Source organism: Vidua chalybeata, chromosome 5 (assembly GCF_026979565.1).
Source record: "Vidua chalybeata isolate OUT-0048 chromosome 5, bVidCha1 merged haplotype, whole genome shotgun sequence".
NCBI lineage: Eukaryota > Metazoa > Chordata > Aves > Passeriformes > Viduidae > Vidua > Vidua chalybeata.
This window is the reverse complement of record NC_071534.1, coordinates 9409144-9435931: the sequence shown is the minus strand read 5'-3', so window position 1 is coordinate 9435931 and position 26788 is coordinate 9409144. Positions and strand designations below refer to the sequence as shown.

Below are 26788 nucleotides of genomic sequence, written 5' to 3'. Positions count from 1 at the left end.
AGAAGATAAATTTTGAATTCTGATCATTCTGTCAGTGATTTAGACAATGACCCCAGAGAGGTCTCATCTTTTATTGTTTGCTTTGCTTTTTACTGTTGTGAAACAAGTAGGACTATGGCAAAATAGGTAGACAGTGAACTTGCAGAGAGATCTTTTTACGATGAGAATTAGAATTTCTGATTTTTGTCATACATACTGCAGCACCAAACAGTCTGAATGCAATGGTTTGATATGCATACAAATTAATAGAAATATACTTGCAGTCTTCTTTCAGCTGTTGCTCCTTTTTTGCATGGATAAATTGGTTGTTTTCTGTTTGGTAGAGCAATCCAAGAAGGAAAAAAACTGCACCAAGAAGTGTACTACATATCCTGTATTTCTAGATGCATTAATTGAAGAAGCCATTTTCATTAACTTGAACTGTTGTGTCACTGCAATAGAGATGAGGCATTTTTGTTGTGCAGGCATCAATTGCACTGCAAAATTTTGCAAAATATGAGCTGACTTTTAAAAATTACTGGTTTCTATTTCACGGCATAGCTTGTTTGACTTGTCTTGATTTCAAAAAAATTGCCTTTAAAAGAACTTCTGGATACAGTGCAGCATAGAACAACAGCATAATGTTTAAAAACAAAAAAGGTAGACCTGGTAATTATCAACTTAAAAAGCACCCATAAATAAACCAGTGGCTTTCACTCTGCAGCAAAATGTGGAAACTCCTAAATTATCCACGTTCAACTCAGTGATGGATATTGTCTCAGTTCAAAAAATGGGAATGTTCTCTAAGGCAGCAAAACCAACTAATTTGATTCTTCTTATTCTTGGCTTTATTAACTTGATGGCCTGTTGCCAAAAATCAATGATGCAGTCACAAGCAAGTGCTTAAGCTCTTCCTTTCCCTCCTTTTATTTCATCTGGACTCTTGCATGCTAGGAATTGAAATTCTTAGAGTCTGCTTAGAGTAAGAGATCTCCTCTATCTAAACTTCCCTGAAATCATTGATAACATAACTTTGCAACCTGTTTGTATGTATTGTTTTCTTTTCTTCCACCTTGGCTGCAAACTCTCTCAGGTCTCCGCTGGTTCATCCGCCAAGCCATGGATGCCGCTCGACCCACAACAGCCCAATTCACACTGCTACTGGCTCACGACTTACTCAGAACTTCTCTGTGTCTGTTCCCACTCTCATCTACACTGGTACGAGACTGCTCACACTCCACAGCTGGGGAGAGGCAGCCCACAGGCACAGTGGTCCCAAAGGGCAGGCAGGCAGGCAGTGTAGGCAGGTACCACCCGTCTTTCTTCCCTCATTTCCTCATGGACACACCTTCTGTTAGCAGGGAAGAAGCACCCAGGGTGCTGCAGCTCAAGCAAATGCACAATAGTTTCTTGGAGATGCCTTGGAGTCTCTTCCACAAAGCCACACTCTTCGCTTTGACACGCTCTTGCTTCCTGTGAAATTAACTAAAAAAAATATGGTGATGTAACTGGGAAACATTGATTTGAGCTCATAACTGCTTTCAAACATAATTCAGATACAGTAGGTTTTAAAATGGTTCTAGGAAGGGTCTGTGCCATTTGTGGAAGAGATGGTTTTAGAGAGCAGGTAAGTCAAGCTGTGCATAAATAAACTGTTTGTCAATAGAGTTGTTCCCGTAAAGATTCTCCTCTTTGCTCTGTTTTTAGCTGTGGCATGCTGCTGATGCTATAGGATAAGGAAACATACCTTTTTTTTTTTTTTTTTTTTTACCTTAAAAATGCATATGTGTATATACATAAGTGTATCGATATGTATAAACACAGCTATAATTTGAAATCATTTTTTCTTTATTAAACTAACTCAAAGCATTGTGTATTTGACCAGATTTTTAAACCATAAACTTTTCAATTTTTTTATTTTGCATATATATATATATAATTTTTTGTCACATCTCATGCCTTTCATTTGGCTTAATTGTTTCATTGTAGATGATGAGCATCTCTCTGTAGGATGCTGAGAGGGTAAAACAGCATTTCTTTGCCTCTGGCCTCATTCCCAGCCTCGCACCTAAGGAATAGCTGCTGGCCCTGCCCCAGTCCCATCCTGGTGTTTGGATCATGCTGCTGTCAGCCAGGTCCTTTGGCACAGGATTACTGAATATGTTTCCACCTTCTTCTGGCAGGATTCCTTTCAATGAAGATCCCAATCCCAATACATATTCATCAGGACCCTCCACCCCTCTGAAAAACCAAACCTATTCCTTTTCACCTTCCAAGTCCTACAGTCGACAGTCCTCTTCTTCTGACACAGATTTGAGTTTGACACCCAAAACTGGTAAGGCACTTCCACCCACTTTTTGTTTAAGTTGTGTTTCTCTTTTTATATTTTCATTCAACCCCTTTTTGCTTTTTGGCATTTAAGTTATCAAAATGGTGTGAAAATTCGAGACCTCACACAGCACACCTCAAGCTCTAAAGGGTTTCTGCAGGGACAAAATTTCAATCCTGCCTGTATTTCCACTGTCCTGGATAACATGAAAATTACTTTTGTAACACAACTGTATTCAAGTCAAAATAAAACATCTCAGAGCATTAAGGGAGTCCTAAGTAATTGCCTTTTCCTTATTTCCTCCATTTCATATCACAGATCTTAGGAGTGTATTTCTCACTACAATATGTTAAGGATGGTGTTACTAAAACTGTGTAACCTTCAAGCCTACTGTGTTGGGCCCTAAGTTTACTGCATACATTTGCCTAATTTTGAACTCCCTTTTGCAAATTCAAAACTAGAAATGTAGCAGCCACTGTCTTTTTACTCTCTTGGTATATGGAAATAACTTTACATACACAGTATACACTTTCAAAGTACCTTAAATTACATTAGAAGTAATCCAGCCATCTTCAAAAAGCATTTTTTTTTTCCATTGCTTTATCATAATTTTTTCAACTTGTTTTTTCCTCCCTCCTTATGTTTTAGTCTGTGGTTAGAATCATGTCAGTAATGATGTCAGCAAAACTCAAAGAATTATTCTATGTTTATTTTTCATTATATGACCAATGCTCTGAATTTTGCTACCATAGGGCAAAGTATTTTGAAGAATTGTTTGTAGAAGTGTGGTTGGTTTTTAAATGGTGTTTTAAATTGTGGTGTTTGAAGCCCAGAACATTCATGGCTCCATTTAATTAGACAAATTTTAAGCGTATTAAGGTAGTTGATTCAGCTTTACTTGATAGCACTCCTTTCAAGAATTTTTCCTAGCAGATAAATTGAATATTGCATTCAAATGGAGTTGTATTAAATATTTCATGCAGCTTATTCCCTAGATGTGTTAAAAATATTCCCAGTTAGCAAGCTGTCTTTCTTAGTGCTGTCTTCTCTGTCCCATTTTTAAAACAAACAAGCAAAAAAAAATCACACTTTAGTTTTTGTCCTTTTTCAAGGATGTCTGTCCTCTGGGTAACCTATGGTGGTCACTCATTTAAAGGACCTACAGATATAATTGGATATAATTATTACTTAGGGGCACCCCAAATTCAGGTGTTTGGCTTACTGAATATTTGAAAACCTGTTTCTTTTCATCATATTTTCCATGGTAAAGATGATGTCATGTAAAGGATTTAAATGTAACCTAGGTGGTCATCTTTCTAGATGTAAGTGTTGTGAATTTAGGCATGTGGCAACTCAATGTGAATGTGTTAAGGTTTTAAAGCAGCAGCCCTATGTCTTTCCTGGCAATATTGGGTAGGTGGATAAATCCTGTTGTCTTTAGTCAGTTCCTTCAGAACTGAAACAGACTGTCATTGGTGCCTCTTATTTGTAGGGATTTTTCAAGTATGTAAAGATATTTTTTAGCTGTCTTTCTAGTATTAAAGCAAAGTGTGGGCATAGTTTTGCTTATTAGCACTGTCTTTTTGGCAACTTTTAATTCTGCTACTGAAACTTGTCCAAAGAGGAAATTCTAGTTACATTTAAACATGCTGTATCTTGCTATGACAAACTCAATTTTGGATCTTAATAGATTGAAATGACAACACCTCATGAGTAATTTGTTTTACTTTTACCCAAAATTTGATGATATGCAGATGACACTACCACAACATACTAAATTAGTATGTTGTTCTTAACAGTTACTGTGTATGTTTAGACCTCTGTTTTTATTTCCCAAGGCTGTTACCAAGTTCAGATATCTCAGTGTGTAAGTTGGTGATCATAGTAGTTAAACAAAGTTAAAGAAATGCAGACTTCTCATGTGACACATCAAACATTATCAGATTCAAGATACCCATTACTCAGGTTGGCTGATGTGGAAAAATAAGTATTTTCTGCTATTTCTGCAGTACATTATATTTTTCTTTATTTCTCAGTCAGGTAGTTAGTGTGCTGATGTGTCTGAGATGAAGATTAACCTGGAGAAACAGTGCAGATACCACAATTTCCCAGTATGAGTAACAAAACACTGGAGTTGAAACTTGGATCTGCTTAAGCATCTAATTTTCAATAGCTCCAAATCTGGAGAATATTACCTTGATGTCTTCTGTGAAATACAGTTGTGTTGTGTTATCCATTCTGATCTGTAAATACATTTGCTGAATTTGGGGTTGGAGTTAGAATTCTGGGAGTAGGGATACATTTTATGCCACTGCAAATGAACAGAATCAGGCTGACAAAAAGCATGATGTTTTTTAATCAGATAATACATTCTGATGTGCCATAGCATATGTTTGGAGGAAATGGAGAAGGTGGGAACTCCTTTACTTAATGGGAGCTTAGAATTCTACAAGATTTATTACTCTAGAAAATCATAAAACGAATCCATGACCACTTTGGTAAATAACCTTTTCTACAGAGATAATGCAAGTAATCAGATCAAGTGTGTGCAAAGACTCTGTTGTTTGGGTTTTTCTCCATACTATTTGCTATCAAATTTTGATTGACATTTAAAATGTTTAATTACCATGTCTCTAAAAAATTAATTTCAAAATTAAGTTAATCAAGTAATGCTTTTTAAAAACACGCTTCTCATGTACGTTGTGGAGCTGTATTGTATTCCATTTGTTTGTATGTCAAGAAATAATTTGCAGTAAGTGTTGATTCATTAAGAGAAAACAAAAAATGCTTCATTTTGATTTCTTTTGTCCGTTTCTTTAGTCATCTTCTGAATCTACATCTGTGTCTCTATTACTTTCCTCCACAGCACCTTCCCCACAGGGACCTAGGATTTTCCTGTTTCCCAGCTCCCCTACACTCTCTTGTGATTCCCCACATCTTAAAAAGTCCTGTCTCCTCCTCTCGGGGTCTAGCATTAAACCTCTACACTCTAGCCATGTCAGCCCAGTTGTTCTGAGGAAAAGTGTTTCTTTCACTGAAGAGCTGCTTCTGGCTGCTTCTGGTAGGATCTATCTATTATGGCCTTTTAAACAAACTTTTAAGGAAATGTTGTTATTTGATTAACGCTCAGATGCTTCTATAACCCTGGGTTTGCTCAGTTAGCCTCTGAAAACTGCTGGCTACATGACTATGCATTCCATCTCTCACCTCTGCCCCAGAAGCTTGAAACACCTTCAGAACTTCTTAGAGGATTTGAAACAATGTCATTTATGCTACAGAATTACTTCTTTACCCTTGAAAAACATCCTTTGCTAATTGGACTGAAATAATTTACTTTATTTATAATCCCACGCATTCTCTTCACTTTGTTGCTCCTGCATTTTGCATGCAGCAAATGCTCATTGCACTTGCTCGTGAATTCATTCATAATTTGCTGAAATAATGGTTGTCAGATGCTACCAACTCTGCTTTTTAATTTAACCTTTTAAACAAAGCCCATGCTTTTTATTTTTACTGCCCACTTTTTCATTTCACTGACATGGATTATTTTTATAGATTTCAATTTAATAGTTGTTGATATTACTTCGCTTTTTTTGTAGAAACTCTTTTGCTTAGTTTGTACTTTTTGAGTTTGTTTCATGTGTAGTATTTATGCTATGTTTGTCTGTATTTAATATTGTATAGTCCCTGACAGTGATGTTTAGAATCAATGCTAAATAGTAAAAGCAATTTAATCTTGTTTAATGGGACTATACAGATACTAATAGTTTTGTTTCCTTATCCAAGTACAGCTAAAAATACTCATTGAAAACTGTAGTGGTTTTATATCTAATTACATGGTAATGGTAGCTTAGTAACTCTTAAAAATGAATGAATGAAGTTAAGAATGAATTTACATATATTATTAAGTCTTGGATCTCCCAGTCTTCGGTAGAAACAAGTAACTGCACTTCGATATGTATTTACACTCTTGTTCATTCTTATCAGATTCTTGATCAGAAGAAAAAGGAAACTAGCAAGGAATTATTATGTTGAATTAGTTACAAATTCTGGAAGAGAAAATCTTGGCTTCGTTTCTAACTGTTTGCACTGTGGTGTTTGTATTTCATCCTGCTCCTGACACCTTTTTGTTCTTTACGCTCTGCTTTCCTCTACTGCTTAGGGGCTTATTCTTGCTTTGTCATGCTAGCCCTGGTGGCTTTAGACATAAGGAATAGCAATGATAATGTGTTTTCAGGCATGACATATTACCAAGAAAGTCTGCTTCACTGGCACCGTGTTTACTTTAGGAAACCCCAATCTTGGCATGTGTTTGCTGGAGTGATTTGTAAGCACAGAGCGCACAGTTCTCTGTCAGACACATCACCTGCATCTCAGCACGCTCTGTTAAGGGACACGGCCCTGGTGGCAAGGGACCAGCAAAGGTGTTCATGCATCTGATCACTTTTCTCTGCACAAAAACTCCTGTGGTTAGGGGGGAGGGCTGGAGGTAAAACTCTGAAAGGAGGAAAGAGAGAATTATCATGTTATGCAAAACTGGGGTTTATCTCGTGTTCGTTTACGGATAATCTGCAGGTTATGTGTGTGCCAATATAGTAATCAAATAAGCGTAGTTTTAAATGCTGAGCAGTAGTAGCCCCTAGCTTATTTCAATGACTCAGATGACTGAGTATTTCATAGTGTAAAATAATTTGTAATTTTTTTCAGAGTTTATATTCAAATCAAAGGATATGCATTGCCTTTGTATCTTCTTTTTATTCCTAATATTGCATTATGTAACTGCTGCTGTAATTATGTGTACAGTCTCCTACTTGTAGTTAGGAACGGTGATTTAGTTACGTGAAACTCCCTGAAAACCAGATTTTTATTACTTCTATTAAATAAAAATATTGTGAGAGGTACACAGCTATAGAGTAGTCTTACAGAGAGACTCTTTTTGATAAGGGCAGATAATCTGGTTATGTAAAAACTTTATGTAAAAAGTAAATATTTAAATCATAGGCAAAAAGTCATAACAAGAAATTTAAAAATTTGTATGTCATAGGAAAGAATTTTAAATCCCCATCTCTAAGATTTTATATTTTAAAGTTGATTTTAATTCAGGTTGACAGCAGGAAAAAATCTTAGATTGGGAGGGTTTGTTAAAATATTATAAAATCACTGCTAGTTGTGTGAAAAGGAAAACCTAGGACAACCCTCAAAACAAAATTAATTTTTTTTGCTTTTTTTTTTTGCTTAAAAATTAAAATTATGGGGCTATTTTGACTGTTTTCAATGACTCATTTTTTATCTATTTTGAAATCACCCTTTGATTACAAATTATAATATATGTTTCTTTGAATGTCATTTGTACTGATATTCTTCAGGAATGGGCAGTGGGAGTGCTGGAAAAGAAGGGGGGCCATTTAAAACTCTTTTAAGACAACAGACTCAGTCAGCTCTGGAACAAAGGGTAAGTAATTTTATACTTCCTTTTCTAGTCTATGCAAATGAAAATTTATCTTGTAGTAAGTTAATGTTTGCTATTACTTTGTGTTTGAAAACATGTAATTTTAGGTCTGAACTTAGTACAAGTGTTGACTGTTTAATAGCCCTTTTATACACAAATTATTTAAATATTGATATATTACTAAAGCACTGGGAAAAGTGGAGCAATGAACTGTGCACAGCACTCAAGTAATTCCAGTGGTATTAAGAAGTTATAGGAGAAATTATCATTGTGTGGTCTCTGAAAGGTACTGATGCATGTTAAGTTTAACACTTGAGTAAAGACATGATGATAAAGTTTTTACAGAAGCCAAATTCAGAAACATTGGCATAGCTTTAAACAAGTTGAAAATCCCATTTGGGTTTGGGAAAAGTTTCAGGTTTTGGGAATGGAGTTGCCACTTTGCACCCCATTTCATGGAGTAGAAGGTAGCATTTAATTGGGAACTTGAACCTGAACCACTTGCCAAGCAGTAAAAGGCATATATATACATTTAAACTTTTCCTCTATTGGACTAAAAACACCAATCTGTCATTATACTGAATAGACTATATGATGAAAACAGAGTTTTTAATTAATTGTTTACATTTAGAGTGAGTAATTGCAACTTTTTTTTTTAATAAATTATATACTGCTTTGATCAAAATGTTGATAATGAGGTGTCTTGAAGGAAGAAATGGGAGTATACTCATACTCAGAAATAAATTAATTGCCATTTCTGACTACCTCAACCAGTGGCATAGGAGCATGTGTGTTAGTTGGGAACAAAATCAGTTGCACGTGTGAAAGCTGAGTGGGGAGCTGCTGTTTGGAGTAAGTGGATGATTCTCTTCTGTTTCTTGTGTTATCCATGGCTAAGGGAGGATCGCCCCATAGGTTCTGTAGGAGGCGGGTATGTCGAAACACACTGCGTGACTCTTTCAGCCCTTTCTTCTTGTATTGGGGATTTCTAAAGCAGTTTCTGAAAGATATTTTTTTTTTTTTTTTGTGAGGCTTTGCAGATTTCTTTGTGATTTTGTTTATGCGGAATTTTTTAAATTTGTTGGTTTTAAGAGCATTTTTTAGATGGGTGTATTTTGCATGTTGATACATTTCAGTTAACATTTTAGTTTAGGTATGAGTACAAATCCATGGCTTTTTGCTTTTAATTTTTTAATTTGGCTGAAGGAATGCTTTAAAACAAGCCTTTTTTCAGTTTACCTTTGATTTTGCTAGCATTTCAGATGTTCCATGGCTGATCTTTTTATTTCCTTAGGAAGCTTTTTAAAGACAATAAAGAAGTAAATTAAGAGCCCTAATGTATTTTTAGAGCTTGCATTATTTGGGCATTATTTTAATAAGGTGTTTGTATTGTCTAGTAGAAAAAAGATACTGTAAAATGGGGTGGAGACGTGTCTGTTACTGAGTCTGTTATTGATGATGACTATGATGTAGCAGCAAAGCATGTGGACAGTTAATTGATAAAAAATATGTTCATTCTGTCTTTTGAAAATTTCATATTGGATGTGTTTTTTCTGTGATGTCACCTCTTTTGGTTACCTTGAAGTTGAGTTAACTGGAATGAATAATATCTAGAAGTTATTTTGTCTGTTTTAGTATTACACACATAAACAGTGCACTCTGTTTGTCTGGATTACTTAGGAGAGCAAGTATTTGGGAAAACCAAGAATAAATTCAGTATATATAGTGCAGTTTCACATGTATTAGATATATCATAAAATCCCAGAATCTTCCTTGAGTTTAAGGGACCTTAATGGTCATCTTATTTCAACCACCCTGCTTTGGGCAGGGACACATTCCATGAGACCAGGTTGCTCAAATAGTTCTTTTGAGTCTTAGATTTTTCTGGTATATGGTAATGCTAAAGTACCTTAAAATAAGTTCATTTGGTTGCATGTCTCAACAGCTTTTTTTAACCAAATCTGGTTTTAGTGTATTAATTAAATAACCCTAACTGCAAACTGAACAGAGTTGGTTAGAAGGGTAATATTCCTCAATTTCTTCCCTGAAAAGAAACCTGTAGAAAATACAGCTGTGGAAAACTCAGATACATGTTACATTGTACATTAATAACTGCTAGCAATTCCCTGGACATCTGTAGATAGCAAGAGCAACTGTAGCACAGGTGTCTTTCTGTATATTTGTAACTAAAAAAATACATGCTGCATTTCCATCAGTAGGAAAATTTGCGGTTATCTTACTCCTAAAAAAATTAGCCTATATTTTTGTAGAAATGGCCAAAAGCTGCTCTCAGTGATATTTTGTGTCTCTCACTTCCACCTGGACAAATTCTGTTTTCTTCCTGTTTTCACATTTTGCAAGTGCTTGAGAGATCTCTTCTGCTGCCTTTTCAAAATGGGGATCTGTTGGCCATGAAGTGCTCTGAAGGGCACTGCAGGAAATCTGTTCTGTCAGAGTGCAGTTCTCTGGGAGATTGGTTTGGCTGAAATCCTAACCTGAGCATCTTTTCTTTCCAGTGACTTCTTACCCACCCATCCCCTCAGTTCAGGTCAAGAAAAGCTGTAAAGGTTATCTGGCCACCTTGTGGGGTGGCTCAGTAAATGTGCTCAGAATAAAAGTAATTAACCAGGAAATGAGCAATACCTGAATGTGGAGCTCTCGTTTAGCCCCAAAGGATCTATGAGCACACTTGAGCGTTGCCTAGGGAGAGGTCCAAGCATGGGAATGAGGGAATGAGTGGCTGGAAGGGAAGCAGAGAGCTGCTTCAGCTGGCACTTACACCAGGGGTGTGTGCAGCCTTGCTTCGTGTGCTGCTTTGCTGTTCTGTGTGCCTGGGAATGACATGGACTGAAAAAAGAGCACTAGCAATACATGTGTGTGTATACACATTTTTAAACATTGTATTAAGTGAGTGTTTGAGGATTTGATTGTAACCTTATCAAACTTGCCCCAAACACCAGCTATAAAATCTCTGTGTAGTTTATGAGGATTAAAAGTGAAGCTCTTTCATGGTCTGTGCAATCAATGACTGTGAAGTGGAGTAGTGAATTAGTATTGGTAAAATGATTGACCATCTTCAGTTGTAGCTTGGAAATCATCCTGGTTTGTGATATCCTGAAATACTTTGTGATTGCATCACCTTGATGTAAAAGAGTCCTTTGCAAATTGCAGTAATAGAGGGGATTTATAATATGGGAACTGCATCTGGTTTTCCCTGGAATCTCTGTTTTCCCAGAAAAAAACTGTAGATTTATAATTTTGAACTACTACAGGTTACAACATGTAACTGAGGCTGGAACTTGTATTTGAGTAATATAATAAAATTTCTAAAAACTCTAAATTAAATAGAAAAAGAAGAAAAAGTCTTTATACGAAGTGATGGAGTTCCATCTGTGTCAGAATGAATGAGGGATTGTTAACAGAATTGTGTCAGAATGATTCAGTGAGTCTGCTACCCAGATTTGTCTGTGGCTCAAGTTAACTGATAGAGCACCCCATTTTATCATGTGTCATAATACAGGCTTGGGAGCATTGATATATTTATTGAGATAAAACCAAGTTGTTATTTGAAGTTTTCCTCCTGGTTTCTAGTAGGGAATCAGGCAAACTGGAGGTGTGAACACGTTAAAATTACTTACAGTATGCAGCCTTATGGAAAGGAGCAGAGAGTGGAAAAACTTCTGAATTTCCATATAGATTAAAAACCACTGGATTTGCTCAAGCTTTGGAGCATGGAGTATTGTTTACTTTGCTCACTTCATACTGCTTCAGTCCAGTGTAAATGTGAGAGTGTGTACATATAGAATGTAAATCTGGTAAAGGCTCAGTGGAATTTCATATAGGTGGCACATTCAGAAAACTCCTTTATTGATTTCTGCAGTCCTGGGAAAGCAAGTATTTTGAGTATTTTGACTATTCTGATAACTTGCAAGGCACTTTGCAATCTGTTAGAACCTTCTGGGGGAATCTTCACTGCATCCCTCTCTAGAATCCATCTCTGCTTCTGGAGACCCATCAGCCAAGCAGGTTTGCAGAATCCTGGGGTGAGATCTCCCTACTTTTTAATTACATCGTAAGGCAAGACTGCAGGGTTTGGCTTTTGGGATTGTTTTTCTTTTTCTTCTGGTTATTGATACTATGATTGCTGATTTCAAAGTTTGCCTCTTAATTTTGAAAGTTTAAGCCAAATGAAAATCCAGAAAACTTGAAGTTTGTAGGACCTTTAAAAAGTTTTAAGAGTTCCTGTAAGAAGGGTGGCAAGAATCCTGAAGTATTCACTTTTAAACCTACGTTGGGCTTTAGTTTAAGATGACTTTTCATGCCATGTATTGCTGGAAGAAGCTGATCCTTGCTGAATCTGCAGCATGTGTGCTGTTCAGGTAGAAGCTCGGTTGAACTGTACTGTTTCCAAGTATGTGAGAAAGAAATCTATCCTGTATTTCTCCCATATAAAAATATGGTGTTTATTTGTTCCATTTAATCAGCTACAGTTATACAAAACATGACTGCATGATTTTTCTTCCTTTTTTTTTTTTGCTTTCTGCATTTAGAATTGCTGAACATGAATTATTGCCTTTCCCCCATAAGTGTGCTATTATGTATATATTAGACATATCCCAGAACATCTCTGGAGCAATTAAAATCTAGCTTTGTGCTCAGCTTCTTTGAATATGACTTTTATTTCAATTTCATCATAGGTGTCTTGAAAAACTGCCATTATTACTTTGCCCCTTTTATGAATTAAAAGCTGGAGTAGTTACTGAAAGTTAACTCTTCATTTTACTTACGAACTGGAAGTGAATTATCTTAGTTTAAGAACTTACAATTTTGTTTCAAGACCTATGCTTTATTTTAAAAGATGTATATTTACTTGTTATATTTAGAGCTTATGAGCAGAGAAGTCCTTTGATATTTTTTAGGTATGTTTTCCTGTAATAAGACAGTCCTCATTCTTGCAGAACTACAGTTTGTTTCACCTTGTGCTTCAGAATCAAACTGCAGTCAATTGTAACAAGAACACCTAAAAATGGAGAAAAACATTTATTTTTTATCAGCTAATGAAAGAAGAATTCTGGTGTTTAGCAGCCATGGTAAAAGTGGATCAGTAGAGATTTTGTTCATCTCTAAATATCTAAAGTTTTGATTATTTATCTCTGTTGTGCTGAGAAACATCTCTGTGGGGGAAAAGTATTCTTTGAGTGTGTAGAACGTGTGCTTTTCTGATCCAGTGGGTCCGTGAGGCCACGTGGCTCGGAGGTGCTCAGGAGGCCTGAGGGACCCCTTTGGCCCAGCTTTGCTTGTATTTCAGGGAAGCGAGCAGCTCATTGCATGCTAAGTGGCACTCAGCAGGGCTTGCCAGCAGTCCTTTAATGTTTGTTTTTAATGCCAACAGGAATTCCCGTTTTTCACCCTGACCACCTTCCCGCCAGGCTTTCTGGTCCACGTCGGGGGCGTTGTCAGCGCGCGCTCGGTGAAGCTCCTGGATCGCATCCACAATCCCGGTAGGTCGGCAGGGGAGCGCCTGCCTGGCACGGGCACGGGCCTGCCTTCAGCCCCGAGGAGAGCCAGATCCCTTCTAGCAGTGCACAGCAAAAGCCCTGCACTGCAGACAGTCAGTGAGGCTTGGAAAATGAGTCACTCAAAGGCTCTGGTTTTAGTGAGAAACATTTCGGCAAATTAAACTAGTAATAAAAATACTTTTGAGTCAGTAACTTCGCACTGAAAACTAGCTTTGAATTATTGAGGGGTTCATTAATTTTTTGCCGCTTTTTGTGATTGAAACTTGATGCAAGTTTTTCCATTCAAACAATAACGACGTTAATTGCTTGATCTTAACTATGAATGTTTTCCCATTTTCAGCTCCTTGAAATCTTTAAGGACTAATGGCTACAGCTCACAACGTGGTTTTTAATCTTTACAGCTTTGTTTCTCTTCTTAAAAACCTTTACTGAACAGTACTTGAGGATTTTTATTTATTATTTTCCCGGGAAGCCCAGCATGAGAACACGTGTGGTTTGCATGTCCTAGTTCTAATGTTAGAACTGAGTGACTTTTGACTCTGAAGACTTGGTTGGTTTAGTCCCTGAGACCAGATGAGGAATGGTTTGCAAAAGGTTGGAGTTGACAGTGCGCTTAAAAATGCAAAGGAGAGTAGAAATAGCACCTGTAGTGGTTTTGCATGCACTAGTCAGGAGTAATAAAAGGAAGTTGATGCAAATACATCCTTAAAAACAAGTACAAAAAACGAATCCTTTTCTTCCTATGGGCCAAGGCAGGCAATTCTCCAGGCAGGTAGATCAGATTGTTGCTGATCTAAAGGTTCAGTAAACTGGCAACATGAAGTTAAATCCAAGAATTAATTTGAATTAGATCCTCCCTTTAAGGGATTTTTTTCAAGTATATTGGTAAATAATGTTGCTCTTTTGTTTTCCTATTCTAAGATCTATTTACACACTGAAGAGAAGATTAAAAGAAATGTCTGAGTCTAATTAATATGTGAGTCTTTCCCACAAAGTTATTTTAGTAGTCTGTATTTTCAACAGATTTCTGATACAGGTCTCTTACATGCAAAATTTATTGTGCAATAGATGTAAGACAGAATATTAAAAGAATCAATTTTGCTCAGAACTTTTAAAAACTAATTTCTTGCATTATGCACTCCTTAATTTTTACCAGCTGACTGGAAGCAGAATAAGACATAAGGCAAGACAGAGATGTGTGTTTGCACAGCTGCAGTGTATCTGTGAGACTTGCAGATTGCTCCTGACAAGTGAATGTAAAGTGCATGATCCTTGGAACTCGCATTGCAAAACAGTGGGAACAAAAGGGGGAAATGAAAGCACCTAGCTGTGGGAGGGAAGGTGGAGGAGTAGAAAAAAAATCTGATATGATTATGATTGTAAAGCATTTGAGTCAAGTAAGTCTGTAAAATATTAAAGGAAGCAAATAAACTGGCAAATTAATGAGTCAGGAAAACATGGAAGGTGGATTAAGAACTTGCCAATAAGACAAACCTGCCATAGACTGTCCACTTTGGTCACCTAGTGCCAGATTGCTATAGCATGCTCCTTTTCCTTTTTCTATTTCAGCCTCTTATTAACTCTGCTGTCTGTGTCTTTCCAGTTCCTGTGGAGTGGTGTTGTCAATTGTGTTCTTGTTGGTAGTTTTTTTCACTATTCTGCTTCTATAACTGATCTACTAATTTGCTGTTTTGAACTCAGCCTTTGTCGGAATAATGGGTAACACAAGATCATACAAACTGCTAGACTGGAATAGTTTCAATTCAGGTATTTTATTAGTCATTCAGTACTACATACGCTGACAGAAATTATGGCAGCTCAGTGAAGTTATTAGAAATGCTCTAGGATATTTAGGTTAATGCTTCAAATTTAAACCTATTTAATCATCAAATGCCTAAATGTCACGTTTTCATGTTGTTAAAGACTTTTTTTAAAATTACAAAACATTAGTATAAAATAGTATTGCTAAGAATAATTTAATATCAATCTGGAAAGCTGAATGTTCAGATATTTATTTAGTACTCACTTTCAGCTCAGCATCCATGAAAGAAGTAATTTAGGATAAGAGAATGGATTCTTCCTTACACAGTTGGGATCATGTCAGGTGTGATTTTTTTTGTTTGGTTGGTTTTTTTGTTTGGTTTGGGGTTTTTTTTGTGTAATGGGTTTTTGGGTGTTTATTTTGGCCTATTGATTTGATTTTGGGGGTTAGTTTTATTGTTTTGCATGGGCTTGCATTTTCTTCAACAAAAGCTTTCCTCCTGTTAATTTCAGGAGGTCAATGAATGTGTTTGTTCTTAATACTAGCTCTAAAATAATAGTAGTATTAAAGTTAATAATAGATACAAAAATGATCCAAGAAAAATAGAGAACTGTCAGTTTAAAGAGAAGGATAGTAAGTAGCCCAGGATTTGCTGGTTCATAAATCTTGTATTGTAAAATGCAGCCACTTACAGGACTTAAAACATAATTATTTGAGTTTTTTAATCACATCATTACTCAGCTTGAAAAAAGCCCCAATATTCTTTTTTTTTTTTTTTAATGCAGTTTTAGTAATCAGTGTGTAACTTCCTTATACAGCTGTAGAAGGAATGGATGAGTTGGTGCAGTCTAGATGATGTAAAGACTTCTCTCTGTCACGTTTTCCCTGTGGAAAGATTTCATGCCGTGGAAGAAAGGCAGGCATAACTTCCCTACATAGAACATCCAGGCCAGTAGACCTTGTCAAACTTTGATATTTATAAAGTTGGCACCATAAAAACGTACAAAGCTGACCTCTGAGGGCTTGTTTGCCTCAGAAACTTTCCTTCTTGATAATTCACTATGGCCATGCAGCTCTGTATCATGCTCTAAAATTCAGTTTAAATGTGCAGTTATTAAAAACCAGACATTTTTCATTCTGCAAATTGTACAAAAGTAGGGAAAGCTTAAAACTATTGGGTCATTTTTACTGTTCTTTTCACAGTAAGCATCCTTTAATATTATGATTATGAGCTTTTCTGATTTTGTTGGTTTTCTGTGCTTGTTCTAAAGTGATAATCTTTTAAAATTAACTTTCAGTATGAAAAGAATATTCTAAAATTCTCAGGTCTGTGACTGGTATGGCGTAGTCTGATCCAAGGTGTTAAAAATGTGTTGAAATTTTTCTATATTGTGTATGACCTTGAAAAGTTGGAATTCATTGTTGCTTCTTCCAGATTGTTTAGTAGGATGTTTTTATTGAAAGAATTTTATTAGAATAATGGAGTAAATGAGCTTATGTACAGACACTGAACACGCCTTGAGCTAGGCTAGAAAGTGATCCACCATGTAAGGTTAGGAAGCAAAGTGCAAGTCAGGAATTCACTTCTTGACAGAATATCCAAAACTGTTTCCTAAATTTTTTAGAGATAAGAGGAAAATGAATGTGCACATATATGTATATCAAACATTTTACCCAGAGGTGCTTTTGCCTAAAGGTGTTGATTGGAGGAGAGAAGTCTAAACCAAAAAGTGTAGTTAATCCCTCCCTGAGAGCTGGCTGTATTTCTGTAGCCTTGCTGTGTCAGTAGGTCTGTAGGAGAGTTGGTTAATCCTGCTACTGTGGGACTGAGCAGGTTACATTCCTATTCCTGGAACTATGGATGGGGCTTTTGCAGTGCTAGGTGTGCTGCTGGACAGAGAATGTCATCACAACCATAAGTGGGCTAAAATTGTTTTCCTTTTGGAAAACATTCAGGCTTAATTTCAGCTTGCTTTGTAACTATGCAGAAGGATATTTCTTTTTCTTTTATTTTCTTTTTTTTTTTTGGTTTTTTTTTTTTTTTTTTTTTTTTTTTTTTTTTTTGTTTGTTTTTGTTTTTTTTTTTTTTTGTTTTGTCTTGCCAATGGTTTAATTGTGTGTAAGATTCAACAGGAGCATCCAGTGGTAGGGGAACGTCAGAGATTTAGAAATTTGAAGGTGCTTGAAAATCAAATGTGGAAGTAAAGACTGACTATTTCATGAATGGAAAAGAAACTGCTTAAATATCTGGGAATTGCATATAGTTCAATGAAGAATTGTTTAAATGTTTGTAGAATACAAAAAGATGGATATGAAGATGAATTTGCAAAATGAAAGTAGGGAGTTGAGCAAAAATTCATAGAAAAGAAGGCACATAATACATTGGAAGATAGCCTCTGGTGCTGTCTCTGAGAAAGAATGAGCCCTAAGGATAAAAACATGCAAGGAATCCTCAATCCAGAAGGCTTGATCTTTGTTAAAAGCCTGGCACTGAGGTTAAACACAGAGCACAAAGGTAGGCAGTGAAGAACTTGCTGAATAGAGGCTGTTTTTCCATATGGCTGTTTCATAGCACCAATATATGGTTTCTCACATAATTAAATTTTAAACTCCTCATTCAGGAAGCTGCTCCAGCAGTGCATCTTCAGCTCCAGTAGTCAGAAATATGGAAAGATAAAAGATTGTTAAAAAGTTCCTAAGCATCTCCTGAGCTCCTTGTGCAATATCCAGTCTTGCTGTTGGAGTGTGAAATTCTCCAGTTAATTTTGCATATGAGGAAATGGAAGAGGAAAGCTTGGCTATGTTTTGTTTCTGTAACTGAATGTTTTTCTTCCACAGAAATACAGAGATTGTGCAAATTACATTTCAAGCTGCTTTCTGGGGTGTAAGTGTGGCCCAGTTGTAGGAACAGTAGGAAATGTCAGAATGTGCCTGTTGATGTCTGATGTGGTTATCCTTCAGATCAAGTAGTAAAAACCCCAATATTTTAAGGTTGACCTCTTACCTTTTCTTGGAGAATTTCCAGGTTGGCTTCTTGTCCATCAGTGTATGTTGAATGAAAATGGGAGGTTAAGGCAGCTGTCAGGGTTTTTTTCTGAAAGAATGAGGGATGTGATTTTCTCCAGTAATGATTAACTCCAGTTTTCTCCAGCCTTTCCAGAGGAATGAATGTTCCCAAGTTATTTCTATGTTAATGTGAATGGTGTTTTCATATTATTTCTGGAAGCAGATACACCCTTATGTTAATGAAATGATTTTCTTTTTTTTTTTTTTTTTTTTTTTTGAGAGTTCAAAGTAGGTATTTATGTAACTGAAGAAAGGGTGGTCAGTGTCACTGAGCACAGAAGAGCATCCACGTGTTCTGTTAGAAATTCATAAATAAACTTGGCATTTCAAATCCTTGTTTAGAATTCTTTGCCTACCTAAGTAGTGCTATTTCACCTGTTCATACTGCTTTAAAGCTCTCCCTAAATTCTGGCTAATGGTGTGGAAGCCAGTATAAACTTTTCTTTGCACAAGTGCTCCAAAAAAGCCATTGCTTATTGCACAACTACACTTTGGTTTTGAATTGATAGTACACAAGAGAGAGAACCTTGGTCTGGCAAAAATTGTATTTTTGCACATAACTCGTCCCAATTTCAAAATACAGGGATTGACTAAAATTATTGACTTCATCACATTTCCTTCATGGATAGCACTGAGTTTTTTCAGCCTTCTGATAATTGCTTCTGTGGTTGCAAACACACAGTTGTAGAACTATCTGCCTGGCTCAAAATGTATTATTGTTAGAAGAGAACCAGAATGATTCTGGTTGAACCAGCACCTTCCTAACTGCTACATAATTACAGCTAAACATGGCTTTGTGAAATGTCTGTAGAGGTTTTGTAGGAAGGTATACAGGCAGAGAACACAAGTTCTGACTGACTGTAACAGGATTACAGGAATAACTGATAAATGTCAATGGATAATAAATATGAGGCACAAGAGATTTTCTTTTTAAGTCTCTTTGGATCCAGAAGTTCAAAGAGGCATCTCTGCCTAGTTTGTCTTAAACTGAATAAACAGCTGTGAGTGCATAGAAATAATGCAGAGGTTCTGATTCCTGAGGAGTGCAGACAAGGAATAGGAAATTCAGAGTCAGTGTCATTTCATACCAACTAATGCCATCCCCTTCCTGCAGCAATAAAATAGATAAAAAGTGGTTTAGAAAGCCCTGTCTTGCTACAGTGTAGGGTCCCCAGCTCTGAGTAACAGCCCCTTTGTTGTACTCATCTGAAGCTTTTCTTTGAAGATTGCTCATGTTTTAAAATAGGTTGTAGTTATTGTGCCAAGGTGACAAAGCAACAGAGACACAAAATAAAGTAGTTTCTTTATTACCTGCTGAGTCACCATTCTAGGATGAGTGACTGAAATAATCACTAAAAGCTGGAGTAACAAAGGCACATATTTTTATTCATGGGAATTATTTTCCAGAGGCAAATTTATTTCCTATATTTAATGTTTTCTAATTTCTGGGCAGTATTTTTCAGCTTTTATGATCCTAAGTATGATGGAATTTAAACCTTTATTTTTAAGTATTTTAATTTTTAATATATTCTGAATATATTTTTTTCTTCAAATGTCTTATATTTTGACATTATATTTTTCATTTTATTTAAGTTGTGTCACATGGTGGTTTCTTTTCTTTTAGCTCTGCACTAAATTATTACTGCTGCTTTCACATTATTACAAGATTTTTTTTTTTAGATGATACTTTTTTCAGCTTGTGCTCTTCCTATCAGACTTTCATCTACAATTAAAAGAAAAAGTTATAGCCACTGTTGTGGCTGTATTAAGCGTAAGGGGAACAACTCTTCTGCTTCTCCATCTTGGAGTATATTTTGGGATTAAAGCTATCACTCCTCAACAGGGAGCTGCCACTGAAAGGAATGATATAGGGAATTTTCTGAATTGGTTTCTTTCGGAATCTTGGTGCTCATGTGGTGATGTGGCCTGATTGACCCAGTAGAAAGTGCCCTGCACATGAAAGGGTTTGTGTTTAATCAGCCAGCCAACATCTCATCCTGTAAATGCAGTTGTAATCTAAGCGTTCTTAGAGCTTTTGAAGAACTCCTTCAACTTTCAAGTCTTGTTTTGCTCATTCAGCAGTCTAGGCCTAAGAAGTGGGGTGTGTGCTGCTCTCTGACCTCATCTGGCAGAAAAGTACTGGTTATCAATAACATTTTGCAGGGTGGATGTTTTCTGTGGAGTTGAACTTTGTAAGAGCGAGTGTGGGTGTTCGCTTTGGGTGTGGTTACACTGTTTCCTGCTAGTTTAGTGTATCCTAGTTTTCCTTTGATATATCCTTACAATCTACTTCCTTCACTTGCTGTAACAAAGTTTTCATTTGTCCATCTTTTAGTCTTAAATTTGAATTTAGGGAGTAGTATTTCTAAATAAGGATGGAGTGGCTTGGAAACTTTTTTGAAAGTTTTAGGTTAATCTGCTGTAGGTTTAGTTATTTGCTACCTGAATTTGTGTTAATCTTTACAGACCAGAGGATTTGTGTTTCTGTACAGTTATTTAGTTGTTAAATGGTTTAGAAAATTGATAATGTCAATGTTAATGGCATAACCAGAAAGGATTAAATAAAACTTCAAGGTCCAGGGTAGGTTACATATAAACCTAACAAAGGTATCTGTTAAAAAAACCTAACCAGCCAAACCTACAGAAAAATAGGTTCTTCTTGGTGTATAAGCTGTTAGTAGGTTTTTAATTAAGAAGGTACAAAAATAAGGGAATATTGAACGTGTGGATCATGGCTTTGCCTAATGGAAGATTCAAAGATTGAATTTGAAAGAATATTGACCTCCATTGCCATTTTTGAAACAACAGAACAATGAATCATTTATAGATCATGAAAATTTTCCTTGGATGATTGTCCTCCTGTCAGAGTATTGTGTTATGCATGTAAATATTTACTAAATTATACAGTGTAAAATCGGTTGAAATGAATCAGGCAGTCTGTACTTTGGAGTAATTTCCTCAGGTTGTCTAAGGATTCAGCTTTAAGGATACAGCAACTCTTGGGTATGAGCTGTGGCATCAAGAGGCCATTCTTCTTAATTTGATTTCAGTTTCAAAAAATCTGTATGGACTAGCAAAATGCAGCTTCTGGCTAAATCTTGAAAGAACCTGTACAAGTGAACCTCTAGCAAATAACTTGGGAAAGGTGTTGCTTCTTATGAATGAGAAAGTGATAGTGTCTAGGTGAAAGATTTATACAGGATATTGGCCCCTGGATAGTACATCTCAACCTTGTATTCTAAAGGAGATGGGTGACTTGGTGGTGGATAAGCTAACTTGAAAAACACTCCAGGTACAGAAGTGCTTTTTGTGTCTTACAAAACTGCTGAATAAAATCAGTTGGGAAAGTTCCAGTTGGAGGAGGTTTGAGTTGGCACAATTTTTATAGAGCACTGTACTTTTGACAGCATTGTTTCTCAAGTCCTCAACCATAGAAACAGTGTGCTTTGCTTCCACTTGGTTATAAATATCCTGCCAATTTAGAAACATTAATAAAGTAAGTTTAGTCTTCAGCCTTTGGTTTCCCACAAAGGTGACATAATTAGCAGTGGAATTTCCTGCAAACCTTTCTGCTTAAAGTTGTAGAGAAACCTTGGTCCAAACTACTCGGTACATTTGCTAGAAAAGCTTGTGACTGAGTGCTCTGTATGCTTGCCTTTTTGCTTCCACCTAGAATCCAGGGCCATTACTTTCTGTAACCATTTCAGTGAGCTGCCATAGTTTTCAGTCTGTACTGTCACCTGATCCAAGCATGCGCCAAAATACCCACCGTTTCTGGCTCCTGTCTGCTGAATCTGCTTTGCAAACCCTTAGTTCTTAAGCTTTTGCCTTAGCAAAACAACCAACAGGCACTCTCATGGAGTGTGCTGGACACATGCCATCCTGCTTCCCTAACTCCTCTAATTGTTTATGTAAATCCTTAGCTTTACTAAACTTGTAAATGCTACGACAGCATCCCCATGTGAAATTGTGTGGCTCATGTGTCAAAAAAGGCTGCTTGTGAAAATATTTGTCAGAAGAATATGAATGCTACACATTGCACTGCATTCAGTGTTTTGTATCAACCTATTATTGCAATGTCATGGTGTTTGATTTTAATTGTAGACAATTATTTTGTGCTTTAATATGCAAAGGTAAGTTCATGTAAACTGTGAATGTACAGTATTTATATATAAAGATAATAATTGTTGTTTTTTGGCCTCTTTCTGGAACAAAACATAGTCAAATATCTTAAGCAGAGGTCACAGCCTTCTTTACAAACAGTTGTTTCTGCATGACTCTTATAGAAATATTTGTTCTTGTACAATAAGAAATTGTTGGATTCTTTGAAAGATATTGGGCCTGATCCTGTTAACACTGAAGACAATGGCTGGAAAATACTTCTTACTTCTCATAAGAATGAAAATGATCCATTACATTTCTGTAGTTAATAGTATTGTTAGAGTTCTTAGAATAAAGGATTAAATGTTGTTTTAGCAAGAGACAGTATCGAGCAACTTCACAACAGTATGTGTTTGCCATAATGGTAAGGTGTCCTTGTAGATGTTAGGTAAGAAAATTGTTAAGTCTCTTAAAACTTCAATAATTTAAACTATAAATTTTTGTGGAGAAAAGCTAAATGTTTGCATAGGATTTGGGACCCGTCACTGTTTCTACCTTTTATGTTCACTTTAAGGATCCCTGTTTCCTTTCAACATCTCATTCCATCTCAGTTTTCACTGTGGCTACATTCCTTTTCAATGTCATTCTTGTCTTTATCAATCTTACCTTTATTTCACAGCACTTTTTGTATTCATCCTCAGTCACTTCACCTGTTGCTAACTCTCAAATCCTCATCATGACTTCACATTTTCTTGCACTTTGACATAGAAATGTCACTGGTGATAAGTAGAAGCGGTTTTTGCCACATGGAACCAAAAGGTGTAAAAAGTTGTAGTTTTGAAAATTGGTGCTTTTTTGTCTAGGGAAAAGGGTATTTCTTCTTTGCAGGTGTTTTTCTGTGGAGTACAAGAATTTGTGTGGCTATTTAGTCACTGTTTATAACCAGCTGCCTGTGATCCAGTCTCATTGAGCAGGTGTTTTTCTCCATGCTCAGAGAACCAGTTTGCTGCTACTTAGACTTTTCATCTATAAGGAGAAATACATTGCTTATCAAAACAATCTCTGGCCCATGGCTGGAGGAGAAAGGAGGAATTGCTCCCAAGATCCTTGTCCATTTCACCAAAGAGAGTTAAGAGAGAACTTTCACAGAATGTGCTTGTGGTGTCACATCTTTTGTGCACTATGAATTTGTCAGATGTTGTAGCCTGGCCTTACAATCCATTTCCAGAGATTCTCCCTCGATTCAGCCACCCCTGCTGCTGTTACCTGCTGCCAGCAGAAGCAGCTGATGTCCAAAGGGGTACCTGCAAAGAGAAGGCATTTCCCACTTTTTGTACCACAAGTGGTTCTGAGAGCTGAGCTGGGGAGCTCCAGCTCTGTGTTGTGATGGATTATTTCTGTAGGAATCTCAGGAATTCCAAAGCTGAGGAGAGCAGGTGCTCCAGGAATCTGAGTCAGGGTTGCTGAGTATCATCTTGAGCATTTGTTTTCCCAGTCACTGAGAGGATTTAAACAGTGTTTTCATACTGGGAGTGAAGTGCAGCACCTCAAGATTCTGTCAGTAGTGCACTGAAACCTGCTAAAGTGAACTTGGATATTACAGAGTGGGATTGATATAGTTCATAGAAATCCCTTGTTTTGTGTCCTGACATGTATATTCTTGTTGATTGCAGAGAACATTCCTAAGAACTCTCACTGTAAGGTTCTTTCTGTTCAGTGTTCATTTCTTAAAGCAAAGGTAATAAACTTAATCTGAGCATCCAGGCTGCTGCTGGTCAGTGTAATGCTGTGAGTTACAGAAGCATTGCCATCTAAAGTTAGATGTAATTGAATATACAGACCTCTGTGCTCTTCCTTTGAATTAGAAAATGAGCATTGGTTTAGTTTAGAAAAATTAAAGCCTAGCTCTAAATGCAAAGTTGAGGAAAAGTCATGAATGAATACATCTTACTTTACAATATTTCTGTTTCAGTAACTTTTAAATTATGTGTATATCTGCATCTTGCATTTTTGTTTGTCATGTTGTCAGAGAACCAAGTGTATGATAATGTGGTTATCATACACTGTGTTGGTAAATATTCTTGATAATACAAAATTGGTTCCAAATAAATTCCAGGTTTTGACTTTGATATTTAAATTATGATTCAGCAAGGAGAGCTCAGTGGCCAGAAGTTTGTATCTGTGCTAAGTTCAGTTAATTTCAGGGAAATTCCATAAGAATCTCTCTACTCAGAACCCTTGGTTATATCTGAGTGCCTATTGTTTGTTACTGGTTTTCCCTTTTTGTATCAACAATTAACACAGTTGCCAACTACATTCATTGAAGCAGGTAAGTTTTGAAAGAAGAAACAGCTGACAAATTCTAGTTCTAATTTCAATATTTATTGGCTCCATATGTAAAAATCTTGCAAGACAAGGGCTTTAGTTATGGGAATGAATTGCTGAGCAGTTAAAATAAATGGATTGCATGAACTTATTCTAGCAGCACTTTTTTGTATTTTTGCATCTTGTAGTTTTCAAGAAAAGCAGGCAGGATATATTTACAATAGAACCTGGAGGACAGTGAAGGTAATTCAAATCCATTCACAGGCATGGAGGGAAGGTGCAGTTTCCAGGATACTGAAGCAAAAAAGCACTGACAACATACATCCTGTATTTCTTCATGTTGTAAATGTAGAAGTAGTTTAAATCCCTATGGCTTCTCACAGTTAGAAGTGCCACAGAACTGTCTGTTTGATTAGTGATACAGTTTGGAACAAATATTTTCAAAATCTGGTTAACAGAGAGAACTTCTTCCAGTAGGAAAAACTATTGAGTTAAGATACCAACTGTACAGCAAAGTAAAATACTAGTTTACTGCTAGAAATACTGTTTCATTACTGTTAGTTTTTCAGCATTACAGAGTATCTGTTATGCTTTGTTGCAAGTTATACACTGCTCTTGTGTTGTTGGAAACTGAGTGTGGTTTGGGACTAAAAACGGGTAGAGATTGGAAGAGTATCTACAGTATTTTTGTGTTATCTGTCATATGGACAACAAGAAGAATGCAGTGATTCGTGAGAACCTGCTCACATGGGGGAGAAACAAGATAATTAGTGAAAAAGTCCCATTAGTGTTTCCTTGAAGTGTGATAAATAGAAAGGAAATAAAGTGTCCTCATTCAAAGCACTTGAATATGAAAGCCTCAGCTTCTCAGGTTAATTGCATGAAGCTTTGTATCAGCATAGTCCAGAATAGTGAACTGATTTATACTTTGTCTTTCAGATGAACCGGAGACACGAGATGCCTGGTGGGCAGAAATCAGACAAGAAATAAAATCCCATGCCAAGGCATTGGGTTGTCATGCTGTAGTGGGCTACAGTGAATCAACCAGCATTTGGTAAATCATGATGATGATTTGATTTTCAAAATGCCACAGAAAATGTATTTCATCATCAGTGGATTAAAAATTAACTATTCCAGTACAGGTGTTGCTACTGTCTATTCTATAACTACTGTACAGAGTTTAAGTGAGATTATGAAATTTCAGTATTAGGCATATTTATATATGTTTAGATCTGGGTTTTAAGTTTTTTCTAATGAATGTTACAATTTTTTTTTCTTTTAAACGAAAGCCTACAATTTGTTTTGTAGTAACAATATTAATTTATCCATGAAGTTTTCTAAACCTAATCTACCTAAATAATTAAGACTGTTCCTAAAAGTATATGTATTGAAGTTTCATTCTTGGATAACAACTGGCAGACCAGAACTTAAATGGAAAACTTCACATTTCAGGCCCAAAACCAGCTTGCCCTGGAGCCAGGTGTGTCTGCTGATATTAAACAGAAAATTACTCTGGTTCACTATTTTGAATTGCATTTGGGAAGTAGCAAGGAAATTCAAACACCTGAATTTATTTTCTTTCAAGTTGATTTTGCCTAAGTATTTTAAGGAAAAAGCACTAAAAATTTGGTTTTTTAAGGAGAGAAGTTAGAAAAGTTTTGGTTTACCACATTTTCCTCAATTACTCCATCACTGGGGGATGAACACACCAAAATGAAGCATTTATTCCTTTGCTTGTCAGTCTCCTTGTAAAAAGCATGAATAGTTTGTATTATTTTTCCTACCCTAACTATGGGGAAAGAATGCACAGAGCATAGACAGGCAATCACTTACTGGGTTATTTGATGCTTGCATCTCTCTAAAGGAATTTAACATAGTAGTGCTTGATTATTGATAAAATATTTATTGGAATTCCCATACTTATTGCCAGTTCAGCTTTATTCCATGCTTAAAGCCTGTGTGTGTAAGTACTGGTCTGCCAGACATGTTATGTATGAAAAATTATTTTGGAAAGAGAAACAACAAATAAAAAAAAGACGTGCATCATGCTAGAAAATGTGAGAAAGACTGTCTCTATTTTTTTTCAATATAGTCTTTTATACTAAATACTAGATGTTTGTTTCTTATTTAACAACTTGAGAATTATTAAAGCTCTGTGGTCATTCTGAGAGCTTTAACTCTGCTAAATCCTAAGTATGGTTGGTTACTTTGCAAAATGTACCATTTTTGTAATTCTTCCTAATAAAATTTTAATGTTT

At 36.2% G+C, this 26788-nt stretch overlaps 1 protein-coding gene across 18 annotated transcripts in view; it reads left to right on the top strand.

Annotated features, from left to right (window-relative positions):
• C2CD5 (C2 calcium dependent domain containing 5) overlaps positions 1-26788 on the top strand; it is a 57436-nt gene that overhangs the window by 10695 nt on the left and 19953 nt on the right. For 6 of the 18 annotated variants that reach the window (XM_053942604.1, XM_053942602.1, XM_053942600.1 and 3 more), the window contains exons 7-10: positions 2163-2314; positions 7675-7760; positions 13150-13258; positions 25470-25584. In XM_053942604.1, the coding sequence (XP_053798579.1) occupies positions 2163-2314; positions 7675-7760; positions 13150-13258; positions 25470-25584 (462 nt within the window). Of the gene's footprint in view, positions 1-1072; positions 1198-2162; positions 2315-5174; positions 5370-7674; positions 7761-13149; positions 13259-14977; positions 15044-25469; positions 25585-26788 lie in introns of all 18 variants that reach the window. The other 12 variants (XM_053942603.1, XM_053942596.1, XM_053942594.1 and 9 more) reach the window with 6 other exon arrangements.